Here is a 26339-nt window from a genome sequence, read left to right on the forward strand (position 1 = left end):
CCATTGGAGGAGTTAGAGAAAGGACTGAGGCAGCTGATTAGGTTTGCAACCCCATAAGATCAATACCAACCAACTAGTTATCCCAGGGACGAAACCCCCATCCAAAGACTACACATGGCTCCAGCTGCATATATATCAAAGGATGGCTTTATTGGGCATCAATGTGAAGAAAAGCCCTTGGTCCTGCCAAGGCTAGATGCTCCAGTGTAGGGCCATGTCAGGGTGTGGAGGTGAGAAGGGGTAGATGGATGGGTAGGGGTAACCCTCATAGAAAAAAGGGAAGGGTGGATGGGACAGTGGGTTTATGGATGGGAAACCAGGAAAGGGGATAACATTTGAAATGTAAATAAATAAAAAATAATTCAATAAAAAAAAAGAACCGGATCATGCCGTGCCCTATTACATCTTGATGCTCTTCTCTCTACTATAGAGCAGGAACTAGCAATACAGCATAGTGACCAGATAATGCCTTTGTCCTCAAAAAGAATAGAGTATAGTGAAAAATGAGAGCCACTGTGAGGGGTCTCCACCTGGATCCTGAAAGCTAACCTCTATCGCTCTCTTTCCTTATGACAGGTCTTGAACAATTTTCTCACCAACAGTATGGTTTCCCACCAACTGCCAGCTTCTCTCTTTCTTTCTCAGGACTGAAAAGCCTTTGTGATCAGGAGTAGTAAGCACAGAGCCTAGTTCACACTGCTGCAGAAGGGCTGTCCATTGGCCTTCTGTGCACCTTAGAGTTGCATGCACTATTGAAGAACATGGTAATCCTTGAATTTGGAGGGTGATTGAAGGCAGTACGGAAAGTGGGTCTCATCAGCTCTGAGGTTAGTCTGTCAGCTGTGCATGGCTTCCACTTTGGTGGCAATGTCTTGGTGTTCAGCTTGTAGAGGGATTTAGTTTTATTTCAGCACTGGCATACCCTCACTGCTCCCAGCTGGATTAGACATACTTACCCCTATGGGGTCAGCTCTGAAAGACATACCTCCAGCTTCCGAAAAATGTGACCTAATGCCTCTGACATTCATGTGCAAAGCTGATGCAAACATTCATTTCTTCATGTGACCTGAGGAATGGGGCTAGGCTATGATGCTATGCACCACGCTCACTTTAGACAAAGAATTTACAAGATTTCCATGAAATTCAGGGGTATACGCATTTTAACACTTTTACATGAAAAACTCCTCTTTCTTGATTGATGTATTCATTAAACTCCTGTGAAATTCAACATACAAGAAAGAAATCTGGTATTCTCATCCTCATTGCAAAGGTGGTACTGAACAAGGGAAAGCCTCATCCTGCTGTGTAGAAACCCCTGCTGAATAAAAGGGGAGAGGATTCTTCTAGAGGCCATGAAAAATTCTCTCCATTTCTTTTCTACTATTAGAGGTCTGTGCTCTAACAGTGGCTTGGCTATCCATTAATGTTTTTACCTGGAGCAGATTACTTAGCCTGCTTTCTTTCTTTCTTTCTTTCTTTTTTTTCCCTGCAGAATGGATGTATTAACATCAACCTTACTGATTTTCAGTGAGGACTGCTTTAGTCATTTAAGGTACTTAATTTGCGATTGCCAGTGATTGTCATGTAATAGCGGCTTAAAAACTGGACTGAACATTTTGTTTCTCCTTATAATGCTCTGAAAAACAGTGAATGCCAATTGATAACAGCAAATCCTTGAAATTGCATGCCCATTTTTACTCTTCTGCTTCTTACCTCACCAAAACAAGCTTCAAACTGACCTCCAAACATCCAGGTTCCAATCCTGACTCTACCTCAGGCTGTAGTTGACTTAGGGAGGTTCTAATTCTCTTGTCCTCATTCAGCCTTCATCTCCCTTACACAATGGAAAAATAGCCTTTCTTCTTGTTTGTCTTAAGGAGCCCTAAAATCTGTGTATTTAGAAACATTTTTCAAAGGCAAGCATTCAAAAGCTGTATATTCCCAACCGTGTCCTCTAACCTTAAGAGCTCTCAGCTCCCATGGACTGTGACATTTGGAAAGTGGGATTTGAACGGAGCAAGACTAGTTGTATCTGGCTCTGCTGGGTTTCTCTCTAGCCCCTGTTAAGCATCTGTTCAGCATGGTATGGGGTACACGGCTTGTGCAGGAGGGATTAGCTGGCACTGCAAAGGGTGTGGAGGAGGGAGAGAGGGGGTGTCAGGGTGAGATGGTCTGAATGCCAAACACATCTGTGCTGTCTCTGTTGAGTTATTAGTCTTTCCCTCCAAACCAAACACAATCTGTGCCTGCCTCAGGCTCCCTTCTCAGACTGGTGGTAGGTAGCTGGGTACCTCTGTTGCCTTCTCTGGTCTGTACAACAGAGGGATTGGCATAGGCCTTTCGCTTTCTGCCAACTCATGCATTCATTGCCCAGCCTTGTGCATTCACCATGCTCCAAAGACACTCTCCTGTTACACAGAGATAAGGTACATTAACATTTTTAGCCCAGAGTTGTGGGTCCAAATAGGATCTTGCAGGTATCTCCTATTCATAAATCGGATAAAAACAACCATTTATAATGGAGCAAGCCTATCAAGCCTGCATTTAATTAGCACAAACTAACCAATATAAATTTTATCCATGGCAGGAAATAGAGAAAGAGTAACATAAGAACTTGGATTTGGATCAGTATCCTCACAGTTACCTTCAAAGAGCTTTTATAGTGCAGAGTCAAATGGGCAAAAATATTCAAAGCTGTTGTTTTCTTTGGTCACTCTTGGTACCTGCTGCTTATAGTGGATGCTACTGCACTCTGAGTGACATTTTCTTGTTAGAATATCTTGTTTTAATTTTTTTTAAAAAGAATTCATGGCAGTTATTTCAGACTCTTAGTTAAGTAGGTAAAAATAAAATGTTTCACCTCAATGATGAAGGCTGAACAGAAACTTCTTCAGCATGTATGTATCCCGTCCTTCATGCTTCAACAGAATGCTTAAAAGAACTAAAGGGAGGGAATATCTAATTGGGCTCGTGGATACAGAGGTTTTAGTTCATGTTGCTTGGTTCTATTGTTATTGGCTTGTACTAAAGCAGAACAATTTGGTATCAGGGAACATGCCTCAGGGCATCTAAAAAAGCAGAAAGAAACATCGAGAGAAAGAGTTCTGTGGTGAGACATATCCTCTGAGGCACAACCCAAAGTCAGAATCCTCCCCAGTCAGGTTCTACTATTGCTACACGTTACCCTATAGTGCATTTGATTATGCACCTGTCACTGTGTAAATCCACAGATTATGACTATGTCCCAATTCTCCAATCAGTTCCCAACACTGCATTGATGGGCATTGTATTGAAGAACAAGCTTTCAACATATGGGACACTTCTACCCAGAAACAATATAAGACTTCAGTCTTTCTCTAATACAGAATCTTAGGGTTACTATTGCTGTCATGAAACACCATGACCAAAGCCACTCAGAAAGGACAGGGTTTATTTGACTTATATTTCCACATCCCAGTTCATCAGAAGAAGAAGTAAGGACAGGAACTCAAGCAGGGCAGGAATTTGGAGGCAGGAGCTAATGAAGAGGTCAAAGAGGAGTGCTGCTTATTGGCTTTCTCTCTATTAATTGCTCAGCCTGCTTTCTTTGGCAGCCCAGGAATACAGCCTGGAATAGCCCTACTGACAATGAACTGACCCCTCCCACATCAATCACTAATTTAAAAAATGTTCTATAGACTTCTTTACATTTTATGGATGTATTTTCTCAATTAACATATACTCCTCTCCCATGACTCTAGCTTCCATCAAGTTGGCATTAAAACTAGCCAGGACATACACTGATAGTTTTAAGTGTATATTGTAGTTGTGTTTTGCCCAACCTTCATATATAAGTAAAACTTAGGAATTTTCCAATATTTTTCATGTCTATCATTCAATCTGATTCTCCCATTTACCATGAGTCAAGTCAGGCTAGCTCTTCTTGCTAGTTGATTGGTGAGGAATGTAGGCTATGAGATGCTCTGTCACTCCTCTCCCAATGTCTCATTAATGGATGTAGTCCTCAATTCCTAGATTTCCTGAGCCCAATGGATCAAGGTTCAGTAGTTTTCTATGATATTTTGCTTTTGAGTGAGGAGGCACTGTCCCATAAGAACTGGAAACAGCCCTTCCGCACAGTTGGCATCTGCTCCTGAGGCTCTCAGCTTGCTCTGTCTCACAGAAGGACAGACAGCCCCATTGATCTTCCTGGTAACAGCAAAAGGAGAAGTTTCACACACCAGTCATAGACACAGAAGGGTGAAGAATAATGCCAGAGTTCCTGCATGTGTCAGGGACAGAAGCCTCAGACAGAAAGGGCCTCTTCCCAAACACAATGAATGAGAAACAAAATACCAGGGAAGGAATCTGCACCTGTTTTGCATTGCAGTGAAATTCTAAAAATACATTGATTAAAAAGGGGGAAAGAGTGTAGATGCTTTTGGATAGGAGGGAAAAAATTCTACCTAGAAAATTTTCTATGCAAGTATCATAATAACAGCAATTTCCTGAGAATGTTCTATTGATGCACTTAATGAACATTAGGTTTGGGGATTCCTTGTATCCTCACATAAATTCAAAACATCTTGAAAGATGGAAAAAAGAGTGAAACAGATGATGGATAAAGTTTTAACTTTATTTATGTGAAGAGCTCTGTTAAGAAATATGACTCAGTCAGTGTCAGAGCTGAGTGTTTAATACCCCATCATGTAACCGTGATTGTCTACAAAGCAGAAGTATTAGTCAGAACCAGTTCAGAGGAGAAATAAAGAGAGTCCCGAGGCCTCATTCCATGTCCTCTTTGTTGCTTTTTGCCTCTCTACCCTCCGTCAAAAGCCTTGGGACATAGACAGAGAACAAGGAAGAAATTTTGTCTAAGATAAAAGAATTCTCCTGGATGTACCTGGCTAAGGAGCATGAACTGAACCAAGAGGACATGGTTCTTTCTTTCCAATTTCTTCTTCTACTCACCCCTATTTCTACTCATTCTGTCTCTCCTCTTGCAAAGTACCCCAGAATTTCCAAATTTAAAAGGCACCTTATTCTTCCCATGCCTCACAAACAGTTCCCCTTTGATGTATTAAATCGACGCAGATGAATATTCATTTACTTTATTTAGATAACTTCATGCAGGCGATCATTAACCTTATCTGCCTCCTTCAACAAATTGGAGAATCAGATTGGGTGACAGATGCACTTTCACAGAAAGGAGAAGACTATTCAGAGAAGAAATCAGTCTACCCATGAGCACTAGTTCAGAAGCTGTCATGGTTGAGATTTGAACTCCCTAGATCAGATTCCCTGGTTTGTCAACCCTAAGCTATCTCCAGATAACTGATGACCATGCTTCATGGGTGAATTCTGCAGGTTAGATAATGAACAGGAGATTCTCAGGACTAGGTTAGTTAGCAGTTACTTAATTCTCTTAAGGAAATCTTAGAAGACTGTAAGAAAAGAGTCAATTTCTGTGCAGAAAGTACTTTTGCTTATTCTGCTTATCTTAGTTCTAAGTTTTCTCTGTGGAATTTCTTCTCCTGTGTCCTAATGCCTTCTCCCCTCAATGCTTGCATCATTTGATCCTCTGCTCAGCATGAGCGTCAAGAAAAAAAGAGGCCTTATATTATCTTCTCTTGGCCATTTTCTTTTCCCCTTTAATTTTTTTTGCTTTCTATACCATGATTTCTTCCACAACTGCTAGATTTGAATACAGAGCCAATAGTCCTTTCTCTGCATAACAAATTAAATTATGTGCCGCCCAGAATTCATATTCATTCAACCATCTGGATTTAGACATTTGTAGATGTCAGTGGTTAAGGACATCAACTTAAAGTTATCATGGACTTCAGGTCAGACTTGAGTCAATTAATACTATTATTTTAAAAGGAGAGGCCGTCCACTCTAAGCAGTTACTGAAATGTGCATTCATTTTCAGAACCTGTCTCAAAAGATGAGGTGCAGATTGATAAAGATATTTGGTTTTGACCTCTGACCTCCATAAATGCAGGTACACACATTTACACCCTTGTGCAAATGTACACATAAACCACCCACAAAGAAGTATTAGACAGATAATTCCCTTTGCTAACTTCAGGTTCTGAAGGAATTGCAAGCTATATGTATTTTTAAGGTAAGGTGACACAACACCAGAAGATAGAGAAGAAACTGTGAAGCATCCCCAACCCTCCCAATAGGAACAGGGACAACTTTAGCTCCCTTCTCCTGTCATTGTATGCACTAGCCTCCTGTTGAGTCTGTTGTCTTTTTGTTTATTATTCCTGGACATGCCATGCTTGACTCTGTGCCCTGATAACTAACTGCCCTGGAGATTTCCTGATCAGTCTCAGTGGGGGAGACCCTGAGGCCTTAAAAACAATTGACAATTCCATCACTGATGACCAAAAATGGCATCCAAAAGAGTGCCTCTAACATGACTCCTATTGTGTGTCTGGTAATGGGTTTTGAAGAAGCTCGATGGGTAGATGATAGAAGCATCAGATGCAGTCAAAATCCCTAAGACATGTGGCATAGCTTTTGGTGGTTGCTGTTATCTCTGCCAGTTACTTGTGGTTTTTAGATTCCTCCCTTTCACTACACATCCTAAGCATTGTATACAAACCATTCTTCAGCATACACACATTTTATAAACAGGATCAGAAGCAGGGGATTCTTTGCATGAAGAGGCTCATGAACATGGCCACTTTAAAACTAGAATATCAAGGTGGCAGACTGAAGGGAAGCTCAATCAGCATAACACCTGATGCCCAGACTCTAGTTTCCCATTATTCACTTACAAGTCAGGCGAGCATAGTAGTCCATACCTAATCTTAACATCCAGAAGTCAGAGACAGAGCATTCCCAGAGAAAATGAGCTATCTCAGTTTGCTGAATTAGTGAGCTCTGGGTTCAAGTGGCCAGGCTTCTATATATAATATGTTTCCGAGTGTCATACTGTAACCTTCACCTGTACATGTGAAACATGTGACTATGCATTCATACTCACATGCACATGTACAACAACACACACACACACACACACACACACACACACAAGCACACACATTGGAAGGGGAAAAAAAGGTGACAATAGCAAGGATTATAGTTGATAAGCTTAGATTTAGATCCAAATTCAAATCCAAACTCAGAGTTCCTTCCAGAATGCCCTCTTTCATGGAAAGCTCCCTTATTTCCATATTTACATACTGATGCATACATGGGAATTGCAGCGGTTTATAAAGTTGGGAATTTGCACCATGTTTTCCTTCCTTCCTTCCTTCCTTCCTTCCTTCCTTCCTTCCTTCCTTCTTTCTTTCTTTCTTTCTTTCTTTCTTTCTTTCTTTCTTTCTTTCTTTCTTTCTTCCCTCCAACATCAGATACAAGTTAGTCAGATACACATGTTTGCTTCCAAATAATTCCTATAGCCTGAATGCCTTCCCCAGAAATTAATGGAGCATTAAAAGCATTATTTTCTTCATTCTTTAAGTATGTTCTGGTCTCTCACTGAGGAGAGGATTCTGGAACAACTCAAGCACAGCCCTGGGCTTCAGAGGCTCAAAGACACTTGGAAACCCTTCTGCATATTCACTAATATGTACTTCCTACTAATCGTCTAAAAATATTTTAAAAAAGCCAACAGTGTACTAAGCGATGCTTTTGATGTTAGGATGATTGCAGCAACTTACAGCAGATGGATTCAGGCCCTAAAATCAAATCTGTTCTCTGCCACTACACAATGTTGCAAACTTGGGCAGAGTGCCCTGTTGGCGGCTTAGTTTACTCAATTGCTAAATGAAGTTAAGGATGCCTAGCTTATTTGGCTGCTGAATCCATCTTGTTTGTGTTTTTTAAACAATCAGGAATGTGAACCATGGATTCTTTGTTGGCTTCCATGGTATATAAGAGACAAGGGACAGACTAGGGTCTCTGATTCCTTCCTCAGTGTATTTTTCTAAGCCAGAATTCATGACACCACCATTCTCTGAGCACTGATGTGTTAGCTCCCTTTTGTGCAGTTGTTCATTTAATCTTCCCAATGCTGTCATTCCATCAAGATTATTGTTTTTCACTCTCAAATAAAAGAGCAGAGGCTCCAAAAAATGCCTTGACCCATGTCAGGCTTTCCAACTGGTAAATGACAGTGTGGACATTCCAACTCCTACCCACTGTGCTGCTCAGTGTTCTATCAGTCTCATTTTGGGTGTGAATATACTTGATTGCATGGGCAGTCTTCTTCCCTTTTAATTTGTCTGTAATTGGAGTTACAGGGAAGTCTGTTTTATTCCTACTCCCTGTATGATTTGGATGGGATGCTGTGAGAAACTCTTTGCTCCTCACGGTTTCCCCCTGGCATAAAAGTATATCAAACTGTGCACGGTAGTAATTATCTGCTTGCATATCTATTTCCCCAAACAACTGCAAGTTTTTCAAGGACATATCTGTGCATTTCTAAATCCAGGCAAATAGTTTGGCACAGGGTCAGTATAAAACAACAAGGTGTTACAATTAAGACCTTGAACAGGAGGGTGGGTAAGTTTCCAAACTTGTATGTGTCAGCATGAATAACACATAGTGATTTCCACCTAGAATTGGACAACATTGCGAGATCTTGTCTGAAAAGAGAATATACTGTACAATTATATCTAGTCTCTACTACAACCTATTTGGTTGAGGCTTGGTACTGTCATGTGAAAGTTGGGAAAATTAAGCATCATACAGAGGCTGTATTAAGGTCACAATATTGTTTGATGACTGAGTGAAAAGTCCTGGACTTGACTATCTGTTTCCAGGTATTCCCTTAAAGTAGTGAAGAGAGGGAATAGATCAAGGAATTCATACAGCACCCCTCCCTGACCACAAAGGGTCCATCTGTTCATCTCAGTGACTTATAAGTGTGGGAAGAAAATCAATCCTCTTCTGTCCCCATTATGCATCCTTCACAGTGGGTTCTGAGAGAGTTTGAGAGGTCACCTAATGATATGGAGAGGAGTACTGATTTGTGCTAAATGGCGTGTGTGAATTATCCTGTTACATACAAATGAAGGATGGCCAGACAGCTCTAGGTGTATTTCAACCACCTACCCTCAGAGAAGTATACTTAATGGACTCATTCTTTCATTCCTTAAACAATTAACTGAAGATCTACTAGAAACATGTACCATTCATAATCATTCTGAAAGAAAACAAACCTGGCCTATCTATTCATTGATTCTCAGCATAGAAATAGAGTAGGTGCATAATGACACCTACTCAGTGTTAGATTCTGAGAAATAGGCAGTTGATTAATGTTATATCTACTTGGCCATGTAATGGGCAGAATGACATGGTTTCTGCCTCTAGAATTGAGCCAGGAGGGCAAGGGCCTCCACACGTGCTGATGATTTCTGTGGACATAAGGTTTGTTTATATAATAACATACATATTTTCACATTTCTTCTTCAAGGTGTATATTCTCTCTGTCAAGGTTACTGACTCCAGGATAATTAGAGGCAACAGGAGTCTGAGAGACAAGGGTGTCTCTAATTTCTCAGCAAAATGATAGAAAACTGTGACCTTTAGAACAGCTCTCAAGGCTGTGGGAAAGAATGCTGAAAACATGAGTTAAAATATATAATTTCTCAACTATGTAAAATATAAGGATGCAATAGGAATTGTATAAGGAGCTTCACAGATCCAAAGGAACAAAGGCAGGTGCACTCTGAGTCAGCTTATCAGAAAGATACGAAGGAAGGAGATAAAGAGATTTAGGGAGTTGAGAGCACAGGACAAGACCTTACCCAGCTAAGGTTTTTGGTTTATAATTTTAAAGGCAGGCAGATTTCTGAGTTCAAGTTTATCTTGTGACAGAGGGAGTTTAGGGCCAGGCCCAGTCATATGCTTATGTTTGCTGTCTCTAATTAGAGGCTTGGGTCATGGGATGCTGATACATGGGTTAAACAAAAATCAAAAGAGAACCTGAGGTAATACCTGAATTGATATATATATATATATATATATATATATATAATATATATATAATATATATATAATATATATATATATATCTGGGGTTTTGATATGCAAGGGATGAGCTATCCAGAGAATTTTTAGAATAACAAGTGAAAGCTTTCTAAACACACACACACACACGGGGTGGGGGGCACACATAATCTGAAAAGTTGTCTCAAGCAGAACAGAGGCCATCAGCTGGGACCCATAATTTGAGTTCAAGTCATGTTTTGATATTCTCAGATACACTTTTCTCACAAATCCCTCCAAGCCAAGTCTGGTCCAAGGGAGTGGGTAATATTCAAGTTAACCTACAAAGTCCCGTGTTCTCTGATAAATAAGCATGAGTGACTCAGCGGTGCTAGTAAATAAACACTTGACCTAGCTATTTTAGAAAACTCATGACTGGACTTATGATTTCAAACACTAGATAAAGAAGTTAGCTGGGGCATTTCAGTCAGAGGAATGCTGTGATATAAAACAAAGCAGATCACTGTGTTTTTTAATCTGCTGTAGTGCCTTCATCCATACTAGCAGTCTTAGGCAAAGTAGCAAAAGCATGTAGGTACTCCATCTGTCCTAAAACATTTTCAAGGTCAGTATTGGCTTTTTCATCTTCTAAATTATTAGAGCAAAGATGTTGCATGTAATAATTAAAAAACCAACACACGTTATTGCTGACTAGGTACTGGCGATCTCAATCTGTTCCCAGACTAGAACCGAAACAAATTCCCCCGTCAGGGCCTCTCCCACTATTGCTGGCTCTGTCTCTCCAAAGCTCTGAAATTGCCCTTGGTCTCTAGGGCAGCTGTGGGTGTGCCAGCACTCCACTCACAGTCAGCGCTCCACTCTCTACCTTTCCCCTGGAGCTTAATCCTTGCCCACTATTCCTGTCACAAAGCGTGGCTGAATTCTGTCTCAGCTAAGTTCTTTCCCTCTGGCCCACCTGAGTAACCAAGGAACGGAAAACACCAAATAATCTTAGTTTATAATCAATAGATAATATAATCGCTGGGCTTGGAATCTATCATCTTAAATTTATCAACTATTCTGTTATAAATTTTCCAGTGGTGCATCCTGGTGGATTCGACCACCAGATCTAATAGTCCCCAGCCTACATTTTGTCTGCTTCCCTCCCCTTGCCTTCGTATAGGAAGTGCCCTCCTCGTGCATTCCCTCTTCCTCTCTAGGACCCGGAAGACATACCTCCTCCTTGTCCAGTGACTGTCTTCTTGTCATCTTTCTTATTCAATTAATTGGGATAGAACTCTGGTACACAAGAATGACTATTGCCAGCCTTTTGGGCTGGTGTTGGGGACACACACTCAAGAGCCAGAAACCTGAAGATCTCAGGTTCAAAAATTACTTGACCTATGAAGCAAGCTGTGGATCTACCTGTGAGACTCTATCTGAAAATATATTAATCTGTAAAGAGATGGAGAGAAGAAAAGATTTTTAAAGGTACATGGTTTTACCTGAATACTCCTAGGAAGGAACACAGTTGTGCCTTATAGCCTGGAAGCAGTGTGAGATGTAGTTACAGTATTGAAGACTATCTCATACTGGTGTCATCAATATCTCTTATTTAATTTTTTGAGGGAAATAGAATCTTGCGTCAACAAAAAGGATGTTACATCTCTTGAGATCTGCTAAATGCAACTCATTATGCTAGATGTGTTGTTACATAACATGATTGCATTGAGTTTCCCCCATTCTTTCTCAGTTACATGCTAGTAACCCTGTTTGTAGATGAGAAAAGAGGAAAGTTAAGTGATTTAAGCACAGCCCACAACTAAAATGTAGTAGAGTCAAGATCCCACCCATGTCTCTTGAGGTCATGGTCAGGACTTCATGCCTGAGGGTTTATTAGCTACAGTCTGAGAGATAAATTATTTTTCATAGGGTATAGATTATGTGAAGGCTTAACTCCTTTTCTGATATAACCTAAAGATGATTAAGGATATATAATCTGTAAAGCAATAGGTGGACATTGAATACTTTCCAAAGAACTGCAATGTGTCTCTTTATTTCCCCCCTCTTCAGCATTGTCTTGGGAAATAAAATATGCACCTAAGACATATGTGATAAATAGGGTGACTTATTTTCTTTAATAGGGCCTTCTTAAACAGGTCAGCTAGTATCTCCCTAGAGGCAAAGACATAATTGTAGATAAATGTAACTAATTATACACGTACAGAAGAATGTGGGTATATAGTTACAGATGAGAATATTTATGTGTATTTATATACAACAACTTATCTTTTGTGTGTATTTATCTTCTTTTAGCTAATTGATTATTTATGCATGCAAACATCTTTCATTTGATTATGGGCTAGGATCTTGCATAACATAGAGTATTATTCAGGAAATCATTAATTAGATAGGTCCCACTCTGGCCCAATGATAAAATCCAGATCTCACTGTCATGGTCAGTACCTCCTTCCTCCTCTCCCTTTACTGCTAATTCAATCTTCCTATTCTGTTACGTACTTGTTATAGAAATCCCAGTAAAGGGGTTGGGGATTTAGCTCAGTGGTAGAGCGCTTGCCTAGCAAGCGCAAGGCCCTGGGTTCGGTCCCCAGCTCTGAAAAAAAGAAAAAGGAAAAAAAAAAAAAGAAATCCCAGTAGACAGCTACATACCTCCACAGCCTTAATTTAGATTAGTTTTCATCATCTCTCTTAAACCAAGGGCTATCAGTTGTTGGTATTAGTGCCTCATGCACTTGGGTTTGTTTTTTGTTTTTGTTTTTGTTTTTATTTTAATTTGGCTTTCCTGTACATTTAGGAAATTTCCCTAAATTGCACTGGTCTCTACTCACTACTCACTAGATGATAATACAAATCCTCTACCACCCCTATCTGTGACAACTATAATGGCTCCTCATTCCTAATGGCTCCTGGAGTACAAATTTATCCCATATAAGAAGCAGTAGTTTATCTTGTCATGAGAAACCTCAGTGGCCTCCCTGATTTCTGTCCCCTAGTATATACAACATGATCTTTCTACAGCCACAGCATGTTTTTTACCAACCTATGTCAAGAATAAAGGTTGCTGAGTCCCCCATTAACATCTCAAAAGTGTACATTTGATGCTAGCTTGCTCACAGAGATGGAGTCCTGTCTGTGTGGCAAGGACTTGAACTTCATATCACAGACACTCCCAGCTGAGTCAATGGGAGATGAAGTAGGTGTGTTTCTACCAGCTCTCATTATGGTAGGAGAATGGATTTTGAATTAAGGAAGAGAGGAGATAAAGGCAAGAAGAGTATCTAGCACTCATTTAAATGATCACACTGAATGCTATCTTGTCCTGGGGCAGGGGACAAATGGAAGTTTGCAGAACTTCTTTCATCAAACACATTTCCTTGATTGACAGGTTTATTAGCAGCTGTGATGGGTACTGACTGCAAACTCTTTCTCGAAAACCTTTGCAGGACATTCTGTGATCTTGGCCAAAGCACTCTTCTCTCAGTGACAGAAACAGTTTCTTTATTTGTACCTCAAAGAGATTGGACTATTTTCTTATAATCATCACAGCTTATGCATACACTGAAGCCCCAAAGAAACTTCTCAGAGAATCTGGAGGCTTGTTCCACCCTACCATACTACCTCTGTCACTAGGCATCTGGCCAAATAGAAAATCCAATGGGTCACCTGCTCAAAGCTATCGTGTGGCTCCCTGCCAGGGACCAGAAACAAGTGGCAAGAAGGGAAGGACATTACTTAGGAGAATATGCATGTTCACAGCTCTGAGGATTAAAGGCCCGTGTTCTTATCACTGCAGAACAGAGTATTATAAATCCAGACTTAGAATACCAAATCCCCTTGCGGCTTGGCCATTGTGAGGGAATATTAAAAAGGCCAGAGACAGAAATAATCAGTTTCCGAATGACACATTGTCAAATAAAGCATTTCCCATATTATCCTCTTTCCATTCTCTTGCTTCTTCTCCTGTGCCTGGATATTTAAACAGGAGAAATAGATGAAAATGAGGCCAGGTGGACTGACATCCCAACTCTGATTTCTCTGAAGGCTCTCGCTTGGGAGGGTGTCCTGGGGGTGTTTTTTAGTCCCTAGACTCTGTAATTTATGACTATTTTAATATTGATTGTGTAAGCACACTAGGTAAAGGTGCTGAGAGGAAAAGAAGAGCAGCTGAGGTGACATACAGTGTATGATCAGGGGCTCTGTGGGTGCCAGTTAGAGCTAACGACAAGGCCTTGTACTTGCATGTCTTCAGTGTGTCCAGGGACAGGTTTAGGCACCAGGACATTTCCTACAGCATCTTCTACATTACACCATAGTCTAGGTAATAACAGTTCACAACTTGTCCTTGAAAAATGGCCAGAAACAGTCATTGGATATAGTATTGCCAGATCACTGGGAGTCCTGCAACACTTGGAGACAAAGAGACAAAGATCCTGTGATAGCTAATGTCAACCACAGGATTAACTGAGAATGTGTAAAGCACACCACTGTTGGTATCTTCAAAGGTGATTCCTAAGAGGTTTAATTCAGCAGGGAAAGAAGGAAAAATGAGAGATCGGGCATTTTCTGTGTTCCCTGGATGCCACAATGTGAGACACTTTGCTTTTGCTATGATGGACTAAAACAATAGGCACAATAAATGTTTCTCCTCTTCCTTGCTGTCTCAAGGATTTATTCATGGTACTGTGGTAGCATCGAATACATCCTCAAAAAACATAATATTGAAAATGATGTGTATGGGGGTAAAAGTTACAATGAGCAGATCAGATTCCTAGGGTTTCCACAACAGCTCTCATAAACTAGGTGGCTTAACATGAAACTATTCTCTCATAGCTCAATGTCAGAAATCCCCTAAATATGCCACTAGAGGCCACTAAATCTGGAAGCCGTACAGAAGAATCTACCCCAGTTGGTGATGGAAACCCATGGACTCGTGGTGTTCCATGGACTTCAGCTGGGTCACCCTAGTTTGTCTTTGTCTTCGCCTTACCTTCCTTCTATGTGGCCATGCTACTATGTTCTCTCCTCTTAATGGACACCAGCCAATTTGTTTAGGGTCTTTTCTAATCTCATATGCTTTCATCATCACTGATAATATTTACAAAGTTCTAATATCCAAATGAGGTCACCCCTTGAGCTCCTGTGAGGGCGTGATTCTTGGGTTACTTTATTCAGTGCACTTTAGAGAGTGAAAGATCACTTTAGGTGGAGGTGGCAATTAGATGAAGTAGCCATCATACTTAGGGGACAGGCTGACTAGTCAGCTCTAGGCTGTAGGGTGAGATGTGCTAGGCAGGACAGGCTAGACTTGCAGGGAATAGAAGCATCGAAAAGAAGCAAGGGTGCAGCCATGAATGACCTTGAGTGCCAGGGTAGGAACGCTAGATGTTATTCCGTGAGGCTTGGGGAACTAGAAGATAGGTTTGTCCTCAGGGAGCTGAGTGAAAAGGTTTGCTCTAGAGTAGAGGAATAGAGAAACTATAGGAAGGAGGCTGCTATTTGTGGTCTTTCTGTGGCAGACATCTCTTACTCAGATCACATGTTGTTTTTTTTATAAATTCTTGGCATAATTCTTCACAGTGAGAATAATCATTTCCAAAGGCTCCTACTGGAGCCCAAGAAGGTAACCCATTGTAGTACTCTTGTCACAGCCAGAAGCATGCAGGGAGTCAGAGCTTCACCTATCCTGGACGCAGACCCTGTCCTTAACATTTCTATTTCATGTCCTTGGTCTTGTCTGCCTCTACTGGGGAATCTACGGGCACTCTCAGTAATATATTTGGGAAAATAGAAAAATCCTTCAAAGAGACAGGTAGGGAAGGAAGAATCGAGAAGAGAAGGGGACTCACTTCTTCCCTCCCTTTACCTAAGAACATAGTGAAAATCTCACGCTCATAAAGGAGACCTAAATCACATTTTTACACATGCATTTGTACACTTATATATTCATGCCAATAGACTGCTATTTGGTCTGTTGAGGGGATGAATTTTCAGCCCTTCACCATTTTTGTTTATTTTATAAAACAAATAAATAAACCAAAGATGTCCCCCCTCATATTGGATTTGGTATCAGGTTGACTCTGAAACTAAAGGGCCTCAACATATCAGCCTTTGAACTTCAGCTTCATCTTAATTTACTTTAGGAAAATTCAAAGTAGTCTACCCAACATTCATTCTCCTATGATGCTTGTTTTGCCTTTCAGTGTACTTTTGGCCACCAGGTTCTGAATTTGCTCCTGCTGTGTGCTCAGAGGCTAAATGATCCAGCTCTTGATGACATATCGATTGCTCTTCCTTTTTCTTCACTTGTTCCTGGTGAAGGAAGATGGAGGTAGAATGTGGCACCATTAGCATGGGTCAGTTCTAGCAACCTTAGCCATTTCTGGCAACTCAATGTGCTATTTCTCCCTTTTGAGTCACTTGTTTTTCTTTCCTGAGTAGAATGTCCAAATGAGACAAAGGTAGTCCAGTGGTTCTTTCAAGGGCCTCATGCTTATGAATGAATTCTTCTCTTTACAGTGAATTTTCCTGCTTTTCTGCTGTTTTGATACAACCATCCTGCAGGTGCACTGACAGAGAACATCTAAAGTCCATGCTTACTGGGAGCCATTTTATGATACATTCTCCAAATCCCTCAACTTTCAACTTATCTCCCTCTACAAAGAAGCTTTTGACTTACATATTTTACATATAATTGAAAATTTATACACATTCATATCTAAATAAAGTTATGTAGTGGGAGGATCTGTTCAGCTTATGTTATTGATTTCAAGGTTATGACATTTAGGAAAATATTCCTTGGGACCTTATTGTAAATCACTGCTAAGTTCAATGCCGTACTTCAGTCCTGTTATAATGCTCTTACCTCAACTTTATACCCAGCTACATTCCACCCCTCTGCATTTTGAATATATTTACTGTAGTGAATTAGGGGTCTTAGATAAAATAACATGAGGGTATCCATTGTATATTTGGTGAGCAGGATGTAGGGACCAGGTAAGGGAAAAGACAATGAGACTTTTAAATAGTATCTACTGGAGTCTCCTTCTCTCAATACACATGAACGGAACTGAACTAAGAGGCGGTGAAAAATAATACAAAGTGAGAAATAGAGAGACTTTTTTTCTTGACATTGTGGTGATTAGGAGAGATCAGTTGAGTGTAAAACTACTACTATCCACCTTTATCAGGGACCTGGAAGAAGAATGCATATTTAGGGAATATTTTGCCCTCAGAAAATCTTAGACAAGATCATTTCATGAATTTTACAAGTCAGTTACAGACAGACATGTACATTTTTAATACACAATGGTGAGATGGGCTAAGATAAATAAACTTCAGTTTACTTTAAGTTTCTGATTAAAGGAGCCTTATGAAGTTTTACTGTCATTCATTTTCCACTAATTCATTCTCCAAACATTTGGGAAGCACCTACTTTCTTTCCCCAACTGCTTCTTGAAAAGTCAAAGATTAAAGGGTGAAAATGAAGAAAACACAGACTATAGAACTATTTGGATTTGGATAATACAATCTAATACTATCTGAAAGTTGTGATGGAGTGTAGGGAATGTTACTATCTCTTGAGCTTTTGGGAAACTCATTGTGTAGATAATATAATAAAACTGAGGGAGTATGATGAATTATTTTGGGGCTGCTCAGCTGATAGGAGAAATAAGAACACAACTGCCTACATTTAACAAGGTAGATTGTTCTAACATGGCTGTTACTGATATATTTTTCTCTTCATATCAAACTTGTAAAGAAGGGAGGGTAAGACTCTTCTTCATCCTTGATGACTATAAAATTAAAGCGTGGAAAATGAAGGTTTCCTTAGAGTCTCACAGGTTGTTTATGAAAAGAATCTGGGCTGAGAAGTAGTGTGATCTGCGTCTACTATTAACAAGCCAGTGGCCCATTTCTTTGCCATTCTTTATTTCTCCTCCAGGGTGGACTCATTGCACTGCTCCTTTTGCTGCTGGTGTTCACAGTGGCATTGTATGCCCAACGGCGCTGGCAAAAGCGCAGGCGCATCCCACAGAAGAGCGCAAGCACAGAAGCCACTCATGAGATTCACTACATCCCATCTGTGCTGCTCGGTCCTCAGGCCAGGGAGAGCTTCCGCTCCACCAGACTACAGGCACACAACTCAGTCATCGGTGTGCCTATCCGGGAAACCCCCATCCTAGATGACTATGACTATGAAGAGGAAGAGGACCCACCCCGGCGGGCCAACCATGTCTCCCGTGAGGATGAGTTTGATAGCCAGATGACTCATGCCCTGGACAGCTTGGGAAGGCCAGGAGAAGAGAAAGTGGAATTTGAGAAGAAAGGTGAGCCCTTCTAACATTGTGTCTTTTCTGGGGCAATCTGGAGCATAGGGAGAGGTACAGGGTTTGGGGACATATGTAGGGTCTGTTGAGATCAATCTTTGTAGATATTAGATCCATTACTCTGCCGAGTTATAACTCCGTGTCTTTTGCTTCTTTGCCAATGACATAAATATTATATCAATACCTGGAGTTTTGAGGGCACGAGAGTGTCCATAGTCCAATACTTTTGAATGTTTCTTAACTACCTCCCTTGACAGCCGTTTCACTATCAAGAATTGGACTATTTCTGAACATTCTTATTAGAAGGTTGTTTTTCTCCTCCCATACAACTTGAAAACTATGGCTTTTTCCTTCTTGTCCATAAAGAAATTGAATCTGCTCCTCCTTCTCCAAGAAATATCTTGGGAATTTTGACAAGAGAAAAATAGAAAGTGCCCATTACTTCTGTAAATCAGTCGTTCCAGCCTTCTCAAGTGAAATACACTTCAGGCATTCCGCCATCCTAGAACTGTCTTCTGGATGGAGCTTCTCATTTTTCATATCTTAGAGTGCTATACCTAGGCAGACACCAACCCCTCTCTAGCTGGGAATGTTCCAATGCTGAGCATTGTAGAACTTTCACCCCCCACCCCGGCATCACATTACAATCCTCACGTTCAACATATTCCCCAGCATGAAAATGGAAAGAGAAAACATCTTAGAGTCAGGGGAGGTTGCCACTATTTTTCTTGTTTGCTGTCTTTCTCTTCCTCCATCCCTCAATGCCCCCTTCTTTCCTCCATCCATCTCTCCCCAGTATGAAACAGAACCACATAATGTTCTATCATCATATGCTAGAGTGATAGAGACTATATTACAACCCAGTACTTATCAGTACGTATTAAAATAGAAACAGGGTTAGCAGGTGCAATATTTCTATTTCTGTGAACTTAGGCAAGGTATACATTTATCTCCCATCAAAGGTTATGGCTACAAGTTTTCAGCTTTTCAGAGAGACTGTAAGGTTTCAGTGAGTTATAGCATGAGAAATCTAATCTTTGCAGTCAATGCCTTCCCTTCCCCCAACACATCTGCTGGCTAATAGTGTTTCTCTATCTTCAAAGTAGTTCCAGTGCACTAGATAGTGTATGAGACCTGGATTGGTGATGTGCAAGACAGAACCTCTGTGCTGCTCTTAGATAGCAGAGTGGGAGTTTTCTCCCATAAGTCATAGAATGGTAGAAAAACATCTGTAAACTTTAAATAGAGCCACAGGTACCTCCATGCACACAGCCAGGATGTGGCAGAGCTGAGATCAGAGATTCAGTCCCAAATCGTCAGGAAAAATGTCTGTTTCTGTAGACACTCATCTTCTTGTCCACCATGTCATGGTCAGAGTGGACCATGAAGATCCAGATGATGGCTCATTTCTCTGAGAGGTTAGCTTTTCATAAGCTTTGGGCCTCTTAAAGATGATGAAATGTGTCCATTCCGGTTCCATACTATTTTCTTCTCAAAGAGCGAGGAAGATTCTGACTATTAGGACTGTCATAGCAGGAGACAGAATAATGCTGAATTGGGCTGACTCCTCAGAAGTTGAGGGAGGTTTCAAGTCTTCTACTTTGCTGAGATGCCTCAGTTCTGCTCCTTTCAGACTTCCCACTTGGCAACAGCTTCGAGGGGACTCTTCTGCTGTTGGATTGCTTGCTCATTGTGTGTTTGTGTTTGTTTTGTTTACCAAAATGAACTCTTTCAGACAAAAGAGCTAGTTTCAGATTCTCAGAAATTTAAATATCAGTGTTCAAAAGGCCAATGAAAAGTTCTTGATTCCTGAGAGGTAGGCAGTGTGGTTGAATGCACCAGGCAGAACTGCACTAAGTTCCAATCCCCAGCTTACTGGTAGAATGTCTTTTAAAAAACTACCTTGTTAGACATGATGCCATGATGTGCCCTCAAATCTTCTGTTTTTCTGTTTTCAGCCTACCCACATAATTCTTTGTGAAGTTCATGGGACTTGGGTATAAGAGCGGAAGTCAAGAACAAAATCAGGGAAAAAGAGAACACTTTTCATGCAATTCCCCACATCACAAAGAATTCTATATGTCCTTGAGGAGACAAATGCTAGAAGCAGTTCCTGAGTGATAGATATAGTCTTGAAATCATGGTTGACCTCAGTCCACTAGAAATATCAGACAAAGACCTAGGTACATTAGTACATGTCAAGCTTGGGCTCTGTTGCCTTTCTTCAGAGAGAATCACAAAAGTCTATTCTTTAGAAAATGCAAAGTATTAGCAATATACTGAAGCTGGGAAGTCTATGCTCACTGAGTATCAGAACACAGTTAAGGCATAGGAATAGGTGCATATATACTAAGGAACAAGGGATGATTACAATCTACAAGGATTTGTTAGGTATTTACAAAGAATTAGAAGAGTATTATTTCAAGGTTCCAAAATCAAAAGACAAATCCTTAAGGAGAAAGAAATATAAATTATTCTGTTTTATCATTGTACATGTATACCTACATTGAATCACCCCCACTATACCTCATAAGTATGTGTAATTATAAAAATAATAATTAGGGATGCAAAAATGATCCTACAGTATTTGAAATTTTATTGCCAGAGGTTAATTCCACACACACATTTCATTCTTGCAATTTGCCTTTGGCATTAAATTGCCTCAGCCAGATTGAATTGTACCAACCTCAATTTGAGCTCAAATGTGCAAGTCTTGCAGGAGGGCGTAGAAAACCTGAAAGAAGGCAATTTTAAAGTGACAACTGCTTGAGGTTGCATGGGCTCAAGGATATTGAGGAGAGATAATGTTCATATGGAATATGCAGATATGATTTATCCACTGTGAGATATAGAAATGTTCTTCTGATGCTATTGGGTAACCGTGCCCTGTGCTCTCTCCCCATCCACACATGATATTCTCCTGCTTTTCCTACAGCCCAACAGTGGATTTATGACCTTGCCCCAGCACGATGATTGAACAGTTTTGTTCTTGTTCTTGTTTTGCTTTGCTATGTTTATTTGGCCTAGTTTGAGCCTGGGATGTGAAGGTTCTGTGATATTTTTGTTGTCTATCACCCTTGACATCAAATGAGTGAGTTGCTAAAAGTTTACCTGTGTCAATAAATGAATATTCATCTCTATCATTAATACAAAAGGAAACTCAAAGCATTTCAATTGTAATCTTCCTCCTCCCTTGTAAACTTAGCCTTCCTTCCTGTGAAGTTTATGCATGGGAAGCATAATGAAGTTAGATTAACAAATGTATGAATTTATTGAAGAATAGTATAAAAGATAATGGATGTGCATTTAGCTATTTTTATTGGGTTTTATGATGAAGGACTATGTGTTAGTTATAATAGAAGAAAGGAGAGATGGGAATTAAGGAAGCAAAAGGAGGTGAGAAGAAAGAAAAACGGTATAGGAGGAAAAAGAGATGAGGAAGGTAAGGAAGAAAGGAAAGGGAGGAAAAGGTTGAAATTGCACAAAACAGCAGCTAACTTTCTACCTTTGCCCTACCTGCTGCCACTAATAAGACTGAAAACCAATATATCCAAATCATCTTCCCTGTCACTCATGCATTCCTATCCATGAAGGCTCTGTAGATGCCATTCTGTGGATACGGTTAGTATACAGCAATTCCCTTTATTATTTGCTGTAATAGCCATTATTTTACATTTTTGCACTAATAGGGAGATAGCAGGCAAAGCATATCGTTACCAGTTTAGTGAGCTAGGCAAATACTCCTTCAGCCTGTCAGACCATTTCTGTAGGGCAGGCATGTTCCTAAGTGCTGAATTGCTGCATCAAATGAAATCCAATTTGATCATTGGAAACAGGCATATGTACCCAGTTTCACAATGTGGTTTGTATTGTCAAGAGAGTATATGGAATATTGTCTACACAGGCAGCCCTCTGAGTGTTCCTGTAGTATAATATACTTATCCACATTATTGCTTCCATTATAAATTTTTTCTCAATACATTTTGCCCCTAATTAACATTGGAACTAATTTATTTCTTTTTTGAAGTTCAATTCTCTAATTTCCCCTATTGTAGTGATTCCCTGAAATGAAGGGATGCATTCCTTCCCTCTTCCTTCCTGCATTATCTAAGGATGTAAGGTAGAGAAGGAAGAAAAATAGCACTAAATAAGTAATGGCCCACAGGGAGAGATATAGAGGCATCAGATAATCTATCTGACACAGATCCAGCAGTTTAAACTTTGCTGTGAATAGTCCAGTTATTCTTTGGTCTGTGGGATATATGGTGGCAGGAAGGGGAATATTAGACGTATTGAGTATCTGTAAGGATTGTTCTGCTGCTGTGTTCACTCTCTCATTAAGCCAATGCCATATCCTGAATGGGAGATGCACAGAAGCTTTGGGTAGTGCATATTGCTGTTAATGCTATCTTTTATCTTATATCATTGAACAGGAGTACAGTTACTAACTGACTTTTAATTCTTTTCTGGAATTTTCAATGAAATATATCATTTAAACTACAAAACAACCCTATGGGATATGTGTATTAACATTGTCCCTACACATCACAAGATACTGAAGAAATGAGGGGTTAAGTAATGAGTTCAAGGTCACAGGACTTTAACGTGTTTCAAACTTGAGCTTGAGAGCATCCCGAGTACCCACAGGACTGTTACTAAGTACAGCCCTTTACACTGAGACTTGTAATCTTTGGAAGACACTGAGTTCTCAATTCCAGGGGTGTTCAAAACACACAGCAGTGGTGTGCATTCCCTTACAAAACATTAATAATCTTGATAGTCAGGGTGTGATCTCTGAGGTAGGAAGCAGCTACCTAGCAATTCTGAGATACTAAATTGGCAGAAGGGACTTGGCAAAGGGAAATCTTCCTAGTGTAGAGTGGTTCTTGATACACAGTGAACTCCTGCCTGATGTGAAGAGATCACTTCAATGTGTTGGAAACAGAAGTTCTTCATTAATGTCCCTGTGACACCTCTCAGTGAATGTCAGGTAAATATCATCTATGTGTATTTTCTATGTGTATTTTCATGTAACTCTTTCATAGGCAAAGTGCCCCCCAACTTTTTCCTATTCATTCTTTGTTACCCAGAATCACTAGCCTGTAATTCTAGTCCTTTAAACTAAGGCCACCAATCCTTCCCTCAGCCATACTTCTCTTGCTGGTGACCCTCAAACTCCTCGGCCTCACATTCCTCCCATCTGGTCTCACTGCTTGCATGGTATCTCTCTTCTTGCCCATTCTTCACAGGCAGCCACTATGTTGTGATGACATTGGTCCACATCCAGGCATCCCAGAACTCTCACTTCTCATTCCTAACACTCTCCCCAACATGACTTTTTCTCATTTCTTTAAACCTGTTACTCTGGGCTGGAGAGATAGCTTAGCAGGTAAGGTCATTGAATGCTCTTTCAGAGGTCCTGAGTTCAATTCCTAGCAATCACATGATGCCTCACAACCATTTGCAATGGGATCTGATGTCCTCTTCTGTTGTGTCTGAAGATAGTAATGTTGTACTCATATAAATAAAATAAATTTTAAAAAATAATTTAAAAACATAAAAAAAGAAAAACCCATTACTATTCCTTAACTATAGACTCTTTGCATACACCAGGTCTATCTTTGCTGGAATAAAACCTCTCTTTCTTTCCCCAATCTATCACAACATAGATAATTTCTCATCAGCATGATCTTAAAATAGATCACATTCCCAGATAAAGCTTGTTTCCTCTATGTGGGATCTTCTCTTGGGTCCTCTACCAACTCTTCTATGTGTTTTTTTAATCAGTATTTTTACTAGATAGATTTAAATATATATATATCATACTCTCACCATACTTAGTTCCATAAGAACAAGTAATAGGTCTGTTTAGTCCATTCCATACCATACAATACTTGGCATGTGACAGAATTTTCATTATATATGTGCTGAGTCAGTAGTTGGTGGGATAGGGGAAATGAATGAATGAATAGACTAGTGGATATTTCAGCATTCATTCCAGAGGGATACTCTTCTCAGGGACTCATTATCCATTTTCTGCACTGGGCAGATCTTATCTACATTTATGTTGTAGTATTAGTACGTTTGAAACAGTGACTTATTAAATACATCACCGAAATAAAGTAATATCTTCATAAAAATACAAATATTATTTCTAGGCTTCTAGCTATAAGGGGAACACAACTTAAATCTAGTTTTGTCTGACTGACAAACCAAACATATTCTGAAGGTAATACAACTCATGTTAATCCTTACAGTCTGAAGGGAAGAAGGAAATACTTCAGGTTAGATGCGAACAAATCAAATCATTTGGTGCCAAGTTTATACAAAATTTTTAGTACCATGTATTGAAGTAATAAGAAATATACTTAAGAAATGTGCTTGGCATTTTACTTCCCATGTGTATATGAATTTATATCTATATCTATATCTATATCTATATCTATATCTATATCTATATCTATATCTATATATGTGTGTGTATATATATATATATGCATTTATATATACACATATATGGCCTTAGTGAAAAATAAGCTTTACAAAAGAATTTATAATGTTATATATGCAATGATCTTATATTTGCTATTATCTATATATCATGTTATTTATGGGGGTATGAGTCACTGAACTGATTTCACAGTATCTGAATAGAACATACAAGAAGCATCAGAGCCTAATGCAGTGCTGGGTGATACACAGTAGACACAGATTTCTGACTACTGGGCCCCTACTCTTTGCTAGTAGATCTGAAGGATGAAGGTCATTCCAGGGACTCAGGAATACAGATTCCTAGGTTTTCTGTCACCTTCTATGGAAGTTAGAAAGATGATTATGGTTTCAATTGGGCAGTGTCCTTCATTCAATCCTGATTCTCAATGTTATGAAATGGAAAACTCTGTCCAATCAAGGGAACTTTTGTACAACCTTGATCTTATTGTCCTAGGACACTGTACTTTCAATCTCCAAAACTCCATCACCACTAAATACTTTCTTGAAAAATACCACCTAACAATTAATAAAAGGGCCTGTCAGGACTCTGTTGGGTTAACTGGGGGAAATGTTTGCAGAAGTACATTACTTTTACCAGGGATATGCTCCATATACTTTGGAAGCTGTTTCTAAAACAGATACTCCATCATAAGAAAAAAAAGTTTGGAACAAAAACTTTAAAACAATGTTTTTGGTTAGCATACAGAGAAATAGGTCTCATTGTGACACCATGTTTTATTTTAACTCTCTTCCAATCTCTTCCCATACTCCCTCTTTCCCTTCTTGCTAAGAAGGGAAACAAGAGAATGTAAGGGAATACGTATATCATAAAAGCAGAAGGGAGACCTCTTTGGATAAACAAAGAAAAAGGATTTTCTTAACACCAAGCTGTCCTGACTTCCTTACACTCCACTGACTTTCAGTCGTGTCTTTAAAGTGCCTTCCTAGTTCTTTAATACAAAGCACCCCTTAGACTGAAGATGCAGCCTTAGTCACTTTGACCCTGTATGAGTGATCTGATCAGAGATAGTCTGCCAGAAAGGAAGGTGAGCTGAGAACTCCTGCACCTTCTCTTTTGGCCTCCCTCCTAAGTCTGTCACTCATACCCTTTATCCATGTTGATGGCCTCCTGCTAGTCACTTAGAATGGTGGATAAAATACGAGTTGCTACCTTTGGTTATTTAACAGTTTCATATATTTATGTAACAGCTATCACTTTTAGCCCCTGTCTCACTCTCACCTCTCTCTGCCTGATGAGATAGGAGGAAGGGCAAATGATGACAGTTTCTTTGTGATCACATATTAGAGTTCATGTTCAGTAAACACTTTATTGCCACAATTTGGTTGTTCCTGAAGTACACTGACTATCATCTGGCAAATTGATTTCCTTTTTACATTGTTGCTTCCCCGCCTGCCCCCTCTCACAACCCCACCGCCAGGTCTTACACATTATCATCTCATCTATGGATGCATTCAAACAAAAGCATGTGGCCACTGGTCAGGGATGGGGAAGTGGGCCTGGGACTCAGATACAATTTAGGTAATCTTTTCTAATCTCTGCCTGCAAAA

General features: G+C 39.9%; 1 protein-coding gene across 1 annotated transcript in view; it reads left to right on the top strand.

The window, feature by feature from the left end:
- The window catches only part of Astn2 (astrotactin 2), an 803377-nt gene that overhangs the window by 56222 nt on the left and 720816 nt on the right, over positions 1-26339 (top strand). The window contains exon 2 of the mRNA XM_032902906.1: positions 17894-18278. Within this exon, the coding sequence (XP_032758797.1) occupies positions 17894-18278 (385 nt within the window). The remainder of the gene's footprint in view (positions 1-17893; positions 18279-26339) is intronic.

This window comes from Rattus rattus, chromosome 1 (genome assembly GCF_011064425.1).
Source record: "Rattus rattus isolate New Zealand chromosome 1, Rrattus_CSIRO_v1, whole genome shotgun sequence".
Classification (NCBI taxonomy): domain Eukaryota; kingdom Metazoa; phylum Chordata; class Mammalia; order Rodentia; family Muridae; genus Rattus; species Rattus rattus.